We start from the raw sequence: 15,711 nt of genomic DNA, 5'->3' as shown, positions 1-15,711 counted from the left end.
CTTCACCCTCGCACAGGTGAGACGGCGCTACACAAACCATATCCATACAATGTCCAATGATATCCGTTATTTATTTCACCATGACTGGATGAAGGACAAATGACCAAGCTATTGTCTATGGTCTTTCACACAATCATTTCAGAATGCACCTAACTGATATGTTGTTCCCTGTGTTTTCCCAGTTGCCTGGCTTCCTGGAGCTGATAGTGGAGTACTTCCGCCGGTGCCTGATCTCCATCTTTGGGATCCTGGATGAGTATGAGGTGGGCACAGAGGGACAGAGGACTCTGCTAGGACCAATCGCAGACCAGGAGGAAGAGCCTGCCGTTCCAGAGCTCGGTAGCCAATTACGCGAAGAGCGGAGGGGTAGCAGGCCAGAAGAGGCGGGGATAGAGAAGCCCACAACCAACGGCAGCACAGAGGAGGCGGTCCCAGAGGGAAAGACGGAGGAGGTGACTGTGAAAGAGGAGAATGTAGAAGGGGAAGAATATGAGGTGGGGGCAACCACGGAGCAGTCTGAGCCTCCCCAGCCCGAGGGGCCCCCAGAGCCGAGGCCCAAACAGGCCAGTAAGTACGACAAGCTGCCTGTGAAGGTGGAGGAGAAGAGTGCGGAGGAGGACCAGGTGGAGGAGCGCCAGGGACTCAGCCTGCCCAGGGGCTTCAGCTCCGGCCTGCTGCACTGGAAGGCTGGAGGGGGGGACTCCACGGCCCACATCCAGACACACTTCGAGAAACGCAGCGAAGAGACGCACAGCAAGCATACAGAGGAGAGGGTTGGAGAGCAGGAGGAGGAGAGGAAGGTGGAAGAAGGGGCCGTTGTAGAGAAGACCATGACTGAGACAGCCACCGTGGACGATATGCTGAGTGCCCGGCCAGGCTCTCGGTCTCTGTCAGAGAGGAACGATCTTACTGGGATGTTCTCCTTTGTAGGAGGGGCGCAGACCCAAAGCCCTATCTTGACCCTGCTGGAGGACGAGCCTCGCTGCTGGGACGAGGCGCCCCTCTCCACGGCCGAACCCTGGCAGGACGCCCTGGCCCGCCGCTGTGTCTGTGTCTCCAACATCGTCCGCGGCCTCTCCTTCATCCCGGGGAACGACAACGACATGTCCCGCCACCCGGGCCTGGTGCTGATCCTGGGGCGGCTGGTCCTTCTGCATCACCTGCACCCCCAGAGGAAGAGAACGCCCCCCAGCTACCAGAGAGAGGAGGAGCAGGGCCGGGCCTGCAGCAAAGATGAGTGGTGGTGGGACTGTTTGTCAGCCCTCAGGGAGAACACTCTGGTCACCCTGGCTAACATCTCAGGTCAACTAGACCTGTCCCTCTACCCAGAGAGCATCTGTCTGCCCATTCTGGACGGGCTCCTCCACTGGATGGTGTGTCCCTCTGCCGAGGCCCAGGACCCCTTCACCACAGCGGGCTGCTCCTCCTCCCTCACCCCCCAGAGATTAGTGCTGGAGTGCCTGTGCAAGCTGAGCATCCAGGACAACAACGTGGACCTCCTGCTGGCCACGCCGCCGTTCAGTCGTCAGGAGAAGCTCTACGCCACCCTGGTGCGCCACGTGGGGGAGCGGAAGTCCCAGGTGTGCCGGGAGATGGCGGTGGCTGTGCTCTCTAACCTGGCGCAGGGGGACCCCACGGCGGCGCGTGCCATCGCTCTGCAGAAGGGCAGCGTGGGAACACTCATCGGCTTCCTGGAGGACTGCGTGGCCATGGCCCAGCACCAGCAGGCACCCCACAGCCTGCTACACCCAGCACCAATCCCCCACCCCGAACCCCCCAGCGTTAACATGATGTGCAGGGCCGCCAAGGCTCTGCTGGCCATGGCCAAGGTGAAGGAGAACCGGCCAGAGTTTGTTCTCTACGAGAGCAGGCTACTGGATAGCTCTCTGTCCTCTGTGCTGAGCTCGGCCGTGGCGGCCATCATGTGTGAAGTACTGTTTAAAATTGGACGCTCCTCGTGACAGCCACAGGCAAAGACACAGAGGGGGGAGGGGGTGCTTGGTCTGACAACCAAGCTACAGTGAACATGAACATGGGTGTGCGTGGTATATTTTTATTTAAATAAAACACAAAAAATGTTTTTACATACAAATAAATATATAGAATATATATAGCTCCTATGCCCCATTCACAACCTTCATTTGGGATTTTTAAATCATTTTAATACAAATATTTAATACTTTGTATTTTACATTTTTATCTATTATTTTTATTTGTCGGTTTGTTTTTGTTTTAACCAAAGTTGGCACCCGATGATAGAGAACGTACTTTAGTTTTGGGGTCTCTTGCTCTTAAAAAAAATGTTTGGTAATTATGCGTGGCTGTTTGTCTGTGTGGGATCTTTCTGATGGTTGTTTTCTGCGGGAAGAAGCAGACTTATTTAAATTGTGAATCATGTTGTAGATAGACCTCTTATGTATTAATGTAAAGAGAAAAAAAAAACACTGACTTAACGCTGAATATACAAATCATCATGTATCCTGTTCTGGGGGAAGAAAAGTATATGGTGCAAAAGGATTAAGGGCCTGACTCAATCAGATCCACTTCAGCCGACATCCGCATGGCTGATGTTTTTTGACGGTGGAACTGCGTTAGAGCTGTCAAATCAGCAGCATACAACCCTGCATCCCACTGCTGGCTTGCCTCTGAAGCTAAGCAGCGTTGGTCCTGGATGGGAGACAAGATGCTGCTGGAGGGCCAGTAGGAGGCACCCTTTCCTCTGGTCTAAACAACAATTTCCCAATGCCGTGATTGGAAAGGGGGATACCTAGTCAGTTGTACAACTGAATGCATTCAACTGAAATGTGTCTTCCGCATTTAACCCAACCTCTCTGAATCGGTGAGGGGGGCTGCCATAATCGACATTGCCCTGTGTGACATTAAACGGGTGTCCTAACTCTCTGTGGTCACTAAAGATCCCCTGGCACTTACTGTAAGAGTAGGGGTGTTAACCCCTGTGTCCTGGCTAAATTCCCAATCTGGCCTTCATACCATCATGGCCACCTAATCATCCCCAGCTTCCAATTGGCTCATTCATCCCCCTTTCTCTCCCCTGTAACTATTCCCCAGGTCGTTGCTGTAAATGAGAATTTGTTCTCAGTCTACTTACCTGGTAAAATAAGGGTTAATAAAAATCTACAAGTGGCTCCTGGCATCATACCTAAAGCAAACATTGCCATTGGCTGCACGGAGTCGCATTAAGAAAAATCCCACGCAGCCTTGTTTACAAGTTTGAACACTGGAATGTGAGATGTAATCTACACCTTGATTATGGGTGATAGAATTCCTCATTATTTAGTTTGAATGATTTTCAATTCGATGGGTGTGGCTTCGTGAAAATAACAAGAGCAGCTGCTCACCAATTTGACAGCACCAACGCAGTTCCACCTCCGACACCGCTAAAACATGAGCTATATGGGTGTCGGCCATCGCTGGTTAACGCTTGATCAGATTGTATTCAGGCATTAGTTGGCTTGTTTGGGGGAGATTATGAAATGTGAAGGACTTTTGACCATAGGCAACTTACCATAAGCATTGCATAATAATATTACAATACCAGTATATGAGTCACCCTGTCCAACTGACTTACTTCCTGGTAACCATAGCAACAGACAGGTAAACTCAAACCCACGTGCAGTACTTCCCTCAGTCTTATTTTTTCCTTTTATATATATATATATATAAGCCCATTTGTATATAGAAGTTGTATATTCAGACAGCCCTGTTTGGTTTCTTCTCCGAGAGATGTGGTATAGAGAAGTGATGGTAGTTGATCATTATAATGGATGTTATGATTACTTTGTATTTGAATAATGGATATTTAGTGACCCTTCAACTGGAGGTCAGTCATTTTATGTATTTAAAATAATTATGTTGACTGACTGACACAGGTCTCTTGACATATAGGGATGATTTCAGTCTGACAGACTAGTTTTGACACACTTATTTAGATTGTACAGTCAGCTACCTAATAGATCACAATGGGCAGAACTGTATTCCGGAATTGAATTGTTAAAAATCATGTCCGACTGACAGTTAACATTCGATGAACATTGTTTATTCAGTAAAATGTTTATACTATATGTTCCACATGTTAAGAATAAATGTACATGAAATCTGGTTGAGCACTGTGAAGGGTGTTTGACTCTTTTGTCCAGAGATTGTAAACTGGAGAATGAATATGGCCAAATGTTTTTATTCACTTCCATTGTCCAAGCCTTGCAGAATCTCCTCTACAAAGTATCACAACCAACCACATAAAACAAAAAATGCATGTATTCATGACTAAGTCGCTTTGGATAAAAGCATCTGCTAAATGGCATGTTCTGTTACATAACTGCAACCTATCAGACTATAGATAAGTACAGTAGTTTATTTAGCACAGCGGGCAAGGAATGATCATATGCACGACAGAAATAACATCCTCATACACAGATAAAGTGTCAGTTCAGCTGTAACCAACACCGTGCTCCACATCACAGCTGTGGCATCAAATGTTTGCATGATGCGCTCTTTCAACTGTGTGTGTGTGTGAAAACATCAAGGGCGGCAGTCACACGCACATGTATTTATACGGCTAGCCAGGACAGTTTAAAATAGTTCAGGTCTGTTCTCGCTTTGATACTCGTCTTTCATGGGAATAGCTGACGGCAAACACTTAAATAGGTGTTACATTGGATGATGGTTCAATCTGTTTTAAGTGAAACCAGGCAGGTGCCTCACATTCAGCTGGCCAGCCTTCACTGTCTTCAGAACTGCAAACACATTTAGCTTTTTTTGTTTCATAGAACAAAAATAGAAGTGTCAATTATATCATGATGGCCTATGAAGAAATCCAAACATCCACAGATTGAAAATGTAATCCATCTGGTGGCCTTAATTTGAGTTCTGTTGAACGTGCTTGGAATAGAATATTAGAAAGCAGTTGCTGCCTAGTAATACTGTGCTAGTCTGTTTGCCCTATCATGTTAAGTCGTCACTCTTTGGCATGACAAAAAATATTTTGCTTGACAACGAGCCATGGAGTTGGCAAGAGCACACAGACTGGCACTAAGCCTATACTAGTACAAGACAGTCCTTGCGCTCCCGTGATCAGAAATCAAGATTATCCAAGGGAGCTTAACCATGATGCCTCAATCCAATAGTTTAGTTCATGATTTCTCTTCCACACAACGAGTACTCTTCATGGACTTCAGATGAGCATCGGTGAATGAGCCCAGTAACCTGCAAGTACAGCCAGTGGATGCCAAGCTCCTCAAGTTCCTTTCCTTCTCAACACAGTGACCGACAGCCCCGTGCCACAGTAATTGTTGTTTAAATCACAGTGGTTTATTAAGGCTGCCCTGAACCAGACAGGGAAAATGTCAGCTAGATCTGTTGTTCTCTTCAGACTTGAAGATGGAGTCCCATTCCTCCGAGTTGGCCGGTCCTTCCTCGTTTTTGGGAATAGCTGGGAAAACAGACTGCATCTTCTGCCTGAACTCTGTTAGCTGTGAAGATGAAGTGGAGGTTTCTTGAGCAGTACATGCATGAACTTTTTTTTATTTGTTGTACATTTACTGTGAGTGTTAGTTAAAAGGTGTTAGTCTTCCATGCTTTTCCGATGGAATGATAAGGGCAAGACAATGAGATGGTTTGAGTTGATTAATACGTACACTATGGACCCCCATGGCTTTCCAGACTGCGACACTGAGCAGGCCCACTCCACACCAGGCGTAGAGAGAGCCCCACCCCAGGGCACGGAGAGCCAGGGACGCCCCAGTCTCCGGTACTGCAGCAGTGGCCATCGTTCCCTTGAGAGAACACATACATACACACTTGAGGTCACAGTGAGGTACACAAGAGTTGCTCTACACATGGTTCCAAACTTAAGGCTACTTTCGTAACCCCGGTTCTCTGATGAGTGAGCTTTATCACCAACTCGAAGGACCTATCAAAAGCGTCTGTTGGAGACAGATGGGTAGAGTGGCACTTCCTTATAAAGGAGCCTCTCTCCCCCTGCCTTCTGGTCAATTCTCAATCATGCTTCTCTTCCTCACGCTCTTGCAACCAGGGGAATGCGGTGCTAACATCTCACTCATTATCAGAGAACCGGAGTTACTTGTTTCAGTGTATCACTATGGGGATATGGCTGCAAAACATGCTCTTCGAAGCCTGGGTAGTCCCAACCCTCAGAGACGCCGAAACAGGGAGTACGCACCAAGAAGGAGCAGAAACCACCCGTCTGGGGGAGAAGAAAAAAAAGTGATTACAAAGTGAGGGGAAGCCCAATACATAGCTCACAAAATCTCAGTTTAATGAGATGTCCCAAAAACAGTACCCAATAGATTAACGCCTATAGGAAAGGGCCCTTTCAGTCCCCTACAAGGGCGGTCACTCGTCATTATAAAACAATGATCCGGCAGGGTACAGTCGAAGAGAAAAGGACCAACCCTCTTTCGAGTGTAGTTGCCCAATGAACGAAGAGCACAACGCCCTTGCCTGCAATGCGGGTACTGGACAACGACCGGGCCGTCCTTCTGGGGAAGGCGACAGGCGAAAGCCACAGCCTATGGTGCGACAATGAGAATGTCGACAGGGGCCAGTGGATGGGGTTAGGTACATTAACCTGGAAACCCTCTGGGCAGACTGCGAGCGCAAACAGTTGCTGGTAGAGTACAGTCTGCTTAGGGTTACGCCACTGGTAGTAAAGCGAAAGACTGAGGAATATTGCTTCTCAGCGGCTAGTACCAGCACAATAGACAGGTCCAAGGACTAGCTAAAGACTTATAGTCTGGGCGTAAGCGATAGTGGATAAACTGTCAGGGCCTTGGTAGGGGGCGAGAAAGCAGCTAGAGGACATTAACAATGACGACACCTTCACTCCATCCCAAGAAGTTCTGCACGGCGCATTGGACCATGGAAAACAGAGTGTAAGAAGGAACAATCTGTTTAGTCATACCACTTCTCCAAGAAAAACTGTAAAAACAGAGCGTGCATAAGGGTGCTGGCACTCTATTTCCAGAGTCGCCTCCCTGTCTTCCTTTTTTTCCCTCTCTCTCACCGGCTATGCCCCGAGGGCTAAAGCATTCCGGTGAGGGTAGAGAATTGCTTTGTTACTTGTAGTTACTCCACATAATTACCTAAATGCCAGAGTGAAAGGAATACAGAATACAAATATTCCAAAACATGTATCCTGTATGGAACAAGGCACTAAAGTAATACTGAAAGCAAATTAAAAAAGCAAAAGGAATAAACCTTTTGGCCTAAATTCAAAGCCTTATGCTTGAGGCAAACACCCCATCCCTGAGTAACTGCCTCCTTATCTTCAAGCACGGTGGTGGCTGCCTCACAGTATGCTTGACATCGGCAAAGACTGGGGAGTTTTTCAGGATAAAAATAAACGGGATGGAGCTAAGAACAGGCAAAATCCAAGAGGAAAACCTGCTTCAGACTGCTTTACACCAGACACAGGACACCTTTCAGCAGGACAATAACCTACACTGGTTGCTTACCAAGAAGACAGTGAATGTTCCTGAGATTTTAAATCTGCTTTAAAATCTATGGGAAGACTTAAATTGCTGTCTAGCCATGATACCCAACACCATGACAGAGCTTGAAGAACAAATAAATTAATAAAAATTTCGAAGCTCTTAGAAGAATCACAGCTCTAATCGCTGCCAAAATGTGTTTCTAAGACGGGGTGAATTCTTAGCTAATCAAGGTATATTGGTATTTTATTTTCATTCATTTAAAAAAAGATCCACATTTTTATTCCACTTCGACAGTATTTTGTGTAGATCAACAACAAAACATTTTAAAATGTATTTCAATCCAAAATGTGAGAAAAAAAATCAAAAGGGGGTGAATACTTATGATACCCACTGAACATGAGTTGATCTACACATGGGCCCAAGGTGAGCAGAAAACAACATTTTAAAGAGGTGAATACTGTTAGCCACCCTGCAAACAGTAATTTATCTAACCGAAAGAGAAACTCTAAACCTAACCTGGAAGAGGAGCTGTATTTCAAGGTTACGTCTCAAATAGCACCATATTCCTTATATAGTGCACTACTTTTAACCAGGCCTCTGGTCAAAAGTAGTGCACCATGTAGGGAAAAGTGTACCATTTGGGATGCAATCCAAGACTGGAGAAGCTGTTTAGAAAACAGACGCAGTCACTAATATTATTACCTCTTAATGTAATTATTGTCCATGTGGCCTGCTCATTAGATTAGCTATTATTGGAGTTTGGCGAGACTCACAGTAGCTCTTCCTAGATGGTTAAAAGGCTGTCTGAAGAGATTTGATTTGGTGTAGGCAAGTCAGTGTCCATCAACATCAACTGCCTATCCCCAGTATTGCATATAATGTTACCAACTGTCTTATTTACATCTGATTCTTTGAGTTGTTTTGCTCTGATGGGTATGAGCAGCCTTGTGAGTGTACTACAAACATGTCTTATGGAGTTACTTCGCAACTGAGTGACCACTCTCCTCAAAACCAGCCATAAGTCATAACAGCATGAAATCTACATATGCGAGTTGCCAGATTCATGTGTGAGATACCAGAGACAGCCCTGGTTCCATGATAAACAAGCCTTGCTATCTGCTCTTTACAGTGCCGCGATTAACATAAGTGACATGTTAACTGTCTAGCAATCTCGTCAGGTCCTGGACAATCTCTACAGTCCATCTCTGCTCTGTTCTGTTCTCTGTGAAAGAAGTACTCCAGCCAGCCACTGACCTCACAACCACATATCTCTCACAAAGCACCAAATCCAATTTGACCACTTTACAAGGCATATTTGGCTGAGATTGATGTTTACAAAGATGGCCCTATGGGCTTAAAAATAGACTTCAAAATCCAACAAAGGCACCACTGTGCTGCTGGGCCAGGTATATCTTCAGAACTAATATCAGCTCAGAACTTGTGACTGTCCCAAATGGCACCCTATTCTCTAAATAGTGCACTACTTTGTCCAGAGCCCTGGGCCTGTATTCACAAAGCATCTCAGAAAAGTACCTAGGAATCCTGTTAAAGTCTGTTTTAAGACTCTCTCTCAGCTCAAAGTAAAGTTTCTCAGCTGGTAATCAGACAGTTTGAGGTACCACAAAGGAAAGATGGCGATGCTTCATCGTGATTGTTGCAAATTTTGGGGAATAACCAATCACGATGAGGCATCGCCAGCTGTGAACTCCATAGACCCCTTTCCAGTCCACAACACACTGACGCGCGCGACTCTTGCTGGCAGTAAGAAAGCCATCTCCATCTGCACCCATTCAACATAGCCTAGATTTACATTTCTTTACTTCAACAAAATAACTTTTTGGAGTTCTCACACACTTACAATGATGTTTAGATTTCTGCTTTAATAGTCACTAAGATTATACTGGTTTGTAATCTTTGCAAAATAACTATTTTGGATGTAGCAATTGTTAGCTAGAATGCTAACGCTCATTGATATAGGCTATATCAAAAGCTAGCCAAAGAGATTTTACTGGTTGAAGTTGAAGTGTAAGTATAATGCAGTTGATTTGCGGTGATGACACAAACATTATATTAAGCAGGACTAGGGCGGTCACAACATTTTGTCAGTCGGTGATTGTCAAGCAGATAACTGTTGGTCTCACGTTAATTGACCGTTAATTAACAAACACATTTAGCATCTCCTGGCTTCCACACACAGCCTACAAGACACCGATGCAGACCTTTGGAACATCTCCATTTTAAAAAGTCTAACAAATCCATGTAACATAACCTACACCTTCACAATAAAGCCATGATTTATTTTAGACAAGTTTAAAGAAGCATGATATGAAGGAAATGTAGTCTATTTCAGAAGAATAGCATACTCTGAGTTGTCCTTATGTTAGGCCCTGATATTGCTATGCCAAATGGCTGTGGGCTACACTAGTTCATTTAGAAGATCAAATTGGCTTAGAATTCCGTGGCAATATTTTATAGTATGAAGAATACAATGGAACAAAGCTGAATAAAATACAAAGGATATTTTCTCCAAACGATTTGAGGGAGTGTGCACATGCGCTACTCTGATGAGCGCTTAACAAATAAATAGGTACTCCTATATGCTTAATTTAGAGTTATTAATGTAACTTTAGTTCTACATGTTTGGATTTTTAATACATTGTAAGGCTGCATGATGAGACTAATGATGATTTGAAAAAAATTAGCTTGAAAAGGCATGAGCTCTGCTTTGTTTATTGTGCAGGCTGTACATACTTCAACAGTCTCTCATTCACAATTTGACAAGCAAGTGATAATGCCTTGAATTTCACAGCGGCATCCCCTTTGTGGCTGTAATGCTCAATTTATAATGGACCATCATCATGCACCCGTCTCGAAACAGGGGCAGTGGGAACAAAAATATATGTAATCTATGCATTTGAATAGCGAATGGAGGACGCTTTTCCTGTGGGTTATTTTCATGCCAGCCAGGTTGGCTATACTCCTGTTGTAAAGATGAACAATGTGCTTAATATTAGGAAATTTGATAAATAAATATAGTAGGCCTAGTCTATAGAAAGCTAATGGGATCCTCCTCTTTTTAGTAGAGGCCATCACTCTGTTTTCTCGCCCAATTGCATAGCCTATAGAAATGTTGCGCAACATGAGCTCACGAAGTGTTTGATTAGATTTGATTACATTTGCATTGATGTCAGAGTGATTAGAGGGACAATAGAGTTCCGGGTACCAGGCAGTTAGCAAGTTTGGTAGACTACTAATGACCATCAGCAGCATCAGAGCTAGGAGAAGCCTAATTACCGTGACTAAACGGTCACGTGGAATGACTGCCTTCATGACTCGTGACCGCTGGTGTGGCGATAATTTGGTCACAGCAACAGCCCAAAGCAGGACATTCATACAAGCCTTAAAATCCAATTATAAACCAAAAGTAGTGTGAAATGCACTCATAAGCAACATGTAAATAGAGGCTTTTTTTTTTTGGTGCCGTTCTGTAAGAACTCCCTCCCCCTTGTTCTGCCACCAAATTGCACGCATCGCCCTAGTGCGTAAATCTTTGCAAACACAGAAAGGGGTCTATACAGCATGCTTCAGACCACGATAGTGAATGTGACCATCCATCAAATGTTGTAATGGTAAAACTTTTTATAACATTTTTGCCTGACAGGATCACTTTGCCTACTCTTAATTATTGCCATGCATAGCCTTTTTTAATGACATTTTTATGGTTGTTAAGTGTAATTTGCACAATATTACCGTTATCAACACACTCATCGTCACTCCCGTTTAACAACTAAATTGCTTTGGCGCGGTAGGCATCAAGTCACTTGCCGATAATGTTGCATACAACGTTGACAGGCCATCATTTTCATCAAACACTATCAAAGTTAACATAAGCACTACAGATGCCTTCAATTGCACAATTTATAGGCATGCCCAATTTAGAGATATTTTTAACAACGTGATGTTGCGTTCCAAATGGATAACTTGAAATAACATGATCTAGGTAATTAAATAATCCAAAGAAAATCATGTATTTATTAGCCTAGTGGTTATAAGTATTTAGGCATGCCATGTAAAATATGTCTTGTGAAATTGTCAAGAGATACTACTATTACATGTAAGTCTAGATTATTTATGGATTGATAAAATATCAAAACATTATTAACAACTCAAAAGCAATTGCATGTGACAGGAACCACTGACTCGCTGCAATTTTCTATTATCAAGACACCTGCTGGTAACTTTTTATTGGATTTATTTCACCTTTATTTAACCAGGTAGGCAAGTTGAGAACAAGTTCTCATTTACAATTGCGACCTGGCCAAGATAAAAGCAAGCAGTTTGACACATACAACACAACAACACAGAGTTACACATGGAGTAAAACAAACATACAGTCAATAACATAGTAGAAAAATAAGTCTATATACAAAGTAAACAAATGAGGTGAGATAAGGAAGGTAAAGGCAAAAAAGGCCATGGTGGCGAAGTAAATACAATATAGCAAGTAAAACACTGGAATGGTAGATTTGCAGTGGTTAGGACAGCTTATTGGGTGTCCTAAATACTGTAACTGTTCGAATCCCCAAGCAGACTAGGTGAAAAATCTGTTGATGTGCCCTTGAGCAAGGCATTTAACCCTGATTGCTCCTGTAAGTCACTCTGGATAAGAGCGTCTGCTAAATTACCAAAATGTAAACATTATCCCACCAATGTAGCAATTTTGTAGGAACAGCAGTTACAGGGTAAGCACACTTGCTACCAATTGTGCTGTGCCATAAAGATACAGTTGTGCTTGCCTTGCATACATGGAGGTCATGGAATGCAATTAATGCTATACATTTCAGACATTGTCATTATGTAGCCCAGCCCTATACAATATCACTTCGTCATGGGTCAAGGCTAACATGAATGTAACTTAACCTGTATGTAATGGAATGCTATAGCTATATCAAATCATAGCTACCTTGCTAAACCAGCCTGGACTCTTTTTCTTGGCCAAGGCTAACGTGGAGCCGAATCCTGCTATCATCCCAGCAGATGCGACAGTCGTCAGGAAAGCTGCACCTGAAAAAGGTTGATGGGACGTTGGTTATGGGTCACAAAAAAAATTGTCAGGTGAGTAATAATCAACTGTACTAGCTACTGTACTAGCTAGCCAATAATTCAATCATTTGCAGTGAGTATGTCAGGGTCAAGCTAATGTAGCTAACAGCAGCAATACAATTTTTTAAAAAGAATTCTGTGCAAACAGTGAAACAATTGTTAAAGAAGCAGTCGCTTGCCTTTCATTAGCTGTAGTTTGTCGTCGTTATCTGTCACAATTGCAGTAGTGACATTCAAACTCGTGTTTTCTTTCTCAGCTGTCATTTTGTAAAAGGCAAGCCTCTGTCCGTCACTTAAATAATTCCGGTGGAAACATGCTAGGAACATTTCATTCGTTTTTAAGGTTCTGTCTTGAAAATCTAAGCCATTTTAGGGCTACCTAATCAATACATTGTTGTATAATGATTCAGTACTGTGCATTTGAACATGGGAATGTATAGTTCCATTTGAGAGTTAAATACAAATACGGGTACAACGATTCCCATGGCACTACGTCAGTGGTGTAAAGTACTTAAGTAGTACTTTAAATTATTTTTACTTAACTTTTACTTCACTACATTCCCAAAGAAAATAAATGTACTATTTACGCTGTACATTAACACCCAAAAGTACTCATTACACTTAGAATGCTTAGCAGAACAGGAAAATTGTAAAATTCACAGACTTATCATGAGAACATCCCTGGTCATCCCTACTGCCTCTGACCGGTCTGACTCACTAAACACAAATGCTTCGTTTGTAAATATATCTGAGTGTTGGAGTGTGCCCCTGGCTCTCCGTAAATAAATTAAAAAACAAGAAACTGGTGCCGTCTCGTTGTCTTAATGTAGGGAATTTGAAATGATTTCTGCTTTTTCTTTTGTACATTTTGTAAAATGTACTTAAGTACATTTTATATTTAAAACCAAATACTTTTAGACTTTTACTCAAGTAATATTTTACTGGGTGACTTTCACGTTTGCTTGAGTCATTTTCTATTAAGGTTTCTTTACTTTTATTCAAGGATGACGATTGGGTACTTATTCCACCACTGCACTACTTGCGTGCGCTCGTATCTGTCCACTAACGTGTGCGCACCTGTGTTTCTGGGAGCTGCATTACATTATAGACAGCGGCATCGTGAGGCTGGGCGGGCTGTCCTTTTAGTGATACAAATGTCCCAGCTTTCAAATCATGAACACAAAAATGCGCTCCACAAGAAATTATGATATTATACCATAATAATTGGGAATATGTGAGATGTATCAAAGCATCCTGCTGGACACGACTAGCCCACTACCTGTAGGCCTATTCATGAAAGTACAGTATCTTCTGGTCGGGGGAGACCGTTCATTCAGGGCAGGTGGAGCAGAGCCTGTTTTGCATGTTATTTTGGCATTAATATGTGCCACATAACAGTTTGCAAACAATGTAAAATAATATATATCATTGAGTTAATAAAGCTGCATACAAACATGGTCTCTTTTTTGTTTTCTTGAGTAAGGCAGCTCCAAAATGCAGGTGTTTCAGCCTAGCTCAGTGTTTTCTGTGGTGTTGGGGGAGGTCAGAAAAAAATACAAAGCGTTGCGCCGTGATTAGCTCAGTGTTCTGTCACTCATGGGGACTTTACATCACTGCCAAGTGTAAGAGGAGACATTGAAAATTCTAGCCCTTCGGCTGCTGCCATAGAAGTGCCAATCCATGAAGGCTCAAGGTCATTGGTCACAGATAAAATTATGTCAAATCACGTTATATGTACAGTAGCTTTGATTGTGAAAGTATGATGTTGACATGATCAGTCCAATCTTAGCTAGCAGTCATCATCATGAATCAAGTCAACAATCTACTGGCAAATCATTTGTAATCCTTGTCATATGAAGAGAAATAATAGATAAAACGTGTCAGTGCTCATCGGCCATAAACATTACACAACAAGTTGGAAATCGCAAATTCAACGAGTGGTTTCAAAGGAATCGGTGACAGTGGCTCTGTGGTCCCAAATCTGGGATTAAGGGGCTCTTTTCCAAGTTTAAAATGATAAACATTCAACATTGGCCATGCTGTCATTGGCCCATTTGTGCCGCGCACAAAACAACTGTTAACTCGGAAGGCCGAGATCCTACGGTCCTGACTTGGTGAACAGGGAGAACAGTATAGAAATGGCCCATGTTCTGAATTTGGTCACTGTACATTTCAAAAGTGCTAAACAAATAGTTTATATTGACTAACATTACATCCGTCCAAGCTCGCTCATTGTCTTAATCGAAATTACGGATTGCCTCTTATCCGCTTGTCGTCCCCTTATGCCATAGTTTGCACATCTCAATTGTCATTACAAACCACATTTGTTTAAGCAAGTCAGCCATGTTTTTTTAAAAGGCAGTAAATGAGGCTGAATGAACTCTTTCACTGCCAGACAAGGCTGCGCTAATAGCCAGGTGTAGCAGTGGTAAGATGTTGGGACTGCTGTTGGGACAGCTTTATGTAGGCCCTAACAGTTTGTGGGCACCATTTGTCGCCATTATAGTGCAATTAATGCATAGTGTTGTGTTGTGTAGTGGCTTTGCTGGCATGCATCCCACTGGTTTTGGAAACATAAGGAATGTATATTTAAAAGTAATTTTCAAAAAGCAAAAGGTTAAATTAAAGATGCAGTCCAGGATCTTAAGCAATTACAAATTCGAAACATATTGTATGAATTGGAATTCGTAACATATATTAATTGCCCCCCCCCCCCCCAATATAAATACATATAAACTCAGCAAAAAAAAGAAACGTCAACTGCGTTTATTTTCAGCAAACTTAACATGTGTAAATATTTGTATGAACATAACAAGATTCTACAACTGAGACATAAACTGAACAAGTTCCACAGACATGTGACCAACATAAATTGAATAATGTGTCCCTGAACAAAGGGGGGGTCAAAATCAAAAGTAACAGTCAGTATCTGGTGTGGCCACCAGCTGCATTAAGTACTGCAGTGCATCTCCTCCTCCTCATGGACTGCACCAGATTTGCCAGTTCTTTCTGTGAGATGTTACCCCACTCTTCCATCAAGGCACCTGCAAGTTCCCAGACATTTCTGGGGGGAATGGCCTTAGCCCTCACCCTCCGATCAAACAGGTCCCATGTTCTCAATGGGATTGAGATCCGG

The 15,711-nt window shown here is 43.2% G+C and overlaps 2 protein-coding genes across 9 annotated transcripts in view; one reads left to right on the top strand and one right to left on the bottom strand.

Annotated features, from left to right (window-relative positions):
- arid1b (AT-rich interaction domain 1B) overlaps positions 1-4,119 on the top strand; it is a 112,146-nt gene extending 108,027 nt beyond the window's left edge. For all 8 annotated transcript variants that reach the window (XM_082976782.1, XM_082976781.1, XM_082976780.1 and 5 more), the window contains 2 exons: positions 1-16; positions 183-4,119. The exon at positions 1-16 is cut by the window's left edge and continues 115 nt beyond it. In XM_082976782.1, the coding sequence (XP_082832908.1) occupies positions 1-16; positions 183-1,961 (1,795 nt within the window). In that variant the 3' untranslated portion in view covers positions 1,962-4,119. The remainder of the gene's footprint in view (positions 17-182) is intronic.
- Positions 4,120-4,179: 60 nt separating this feature from the next.
- Positions 4,180-12,874, bottom strand: tmem242 (transmembrane protein 242). Its single transcript, XM_014204864.3, has 4 exons — positions 12,755-12,874; positions 12,436-12,536; positions 5,655-5,792; positions 4,180-5,489 (listed from the first exon to the last, which is right to left on the bottom strand). The coding sequence occupies exons 1-4, from the start codon at positions 12,837-12,839 to the stop codon at positions 5,364-5,366; spliced, it is 450 nt and encodes a 149-aa protein (XP_014060339.1). The 5' UTR covers positions 12,840-12,874; the 3' UTR covers positions 4,180-5,363.
- Between the last annotated feature and the right edge of the window lie 2,837 nt (positions 12,875-15,711).

The sequence above is a fragment of the Salmo salar genome, chromosome 06 (assembly GCF_965601325.2).
Source record: "Salmo salar chromosome 06, fSalSal1, whole genome shotgun sequence".
In the NCBI taxonomy this organism is placed as follows: domain Eukaryota; kingdom Metazoa; phylum Chordata; class Actinopteri; order Salmoniformes; family Salmonidae; genus Salmo; species Salmo salar.
The sequence above is the reverse complement of the archived record's forward strand: the minus strand, read 5'-3'. Positions and strand labels throughout refer to the sequence as shown.